Source organism: Sinocyclocheilus rhinocerous, unplaced genomic scaffold (genome assembly GCF_001515625.1).
Source record: "Sinocyclocheilus rhinocerous isolate Xijiao unplaced genomic scaffold, SAMN03320098_v1.1 C36177152, whole genome shotgun sequence".
Taxonomy (NCBI): domain Eukaryota; kingdom Metazoa; phylum Chordata; class Actinopteri; order Cypriniformes; family Cyprinidae; genus Sinocyclocheilus; species Sinocyclocheilus rhinocerous.
The window spans coordinates 1-880 of NW_015775083.1; the positions used below are offsets into that span (position 1 = coordinate 1).

At 42.0% G+C, this 880-nt stretch overlaps 1 protein-coding gene across 1 annotated transcript; it reads left to right on the forward strand.

Annotated features, from left to right (window-relative positions):
* Positions 1-146: 146 nt before the first annotated feature.
* LOC107735615 (nesprin-1-like) lies at positions 147-857 on the forward strand (the record flags this gene model as incomplete). The annotated part of the gene is made up of 3 exons (XM_016547243.1): positions 147-326; positions 417-572; positions 702-857. Coding segments are annotated over 3 exons (492 nt in total), but the record flags the coding sequence as incomplete, so codon positions are not given.
* Between the last annotated feature and the right edge of the window lie 23 nt (positions 858-880).

Below are 880 nucleotides of genomic sequence, written 5' to 3' on the forward strand. Positions count from 1 at the left end.
GAAATCTTTTGTAACATTAGAAATGTCTTTACTGTCACTTTTGACCATTTGAATGTGTCTGTGCTAAATAAAAGTATTCATTTCTTTTTAAAAAATCCTAGAAAACATTGACGTAATATTCCACATTTAATTTTTTTACATACTAGGATCTTAAGGCTGAAATAACCAGTCATCAGCCATATGTTGACATTCTGAACCATCAGTCTGTGGAGGGGACGGGATCAGTGAATGAACCCACCAATCGCAATGAGCACATCCTGTTTGCTGAGCAGCTGGGAGCTCTCAATCTGAGTTGGCTTATTCTACAGGTCAAAATTGACAGCATGGTGAGTGCAGAAGTTCAGCATAGTTGCAGTAACCTACATAACCTGCCAAAGCCATCATATTTGAAATGTGACAAGTTCTTCTGTCTCTAGATTCATGATGTTGAGTACCAATGGCAGACCTGCATGGACAGAGAAAAGCGTTTGTACTGTATGCACAGCTGGATCTCTCAATGTATGGAATGGGTGAAAAACAGCTGGCGACCAGAGAGCTGCTCACAGATTGAGCAAATGTTACAGGAGTGTGAGGTGAGTCTCTTATCTCACAGCTAGCTTGAAGACTTTGTTGCAGTTGTTATTTGTTGGTGTGAGTTAAAGGAGTGCTTTTAAAAAGGGAAGTGAGAGATATCAGAAAACGTTGACATTGCTTCATTGCAGGAGACAGAGGAAAGGCTGCAGGTGAAGTCCTCTGAGCTGAAGGCTTTGGGAGCTCTTCACCTGTTCAGGCAGCAGGACGGTGAACATCCTGGAGATCAAGCATTCTCCAAACAGGTGAATTCAGCCATCCAGGACTGCCAAGCTTTGAGTCAACAGGTAAGTTCATAAACCCTGTGAAA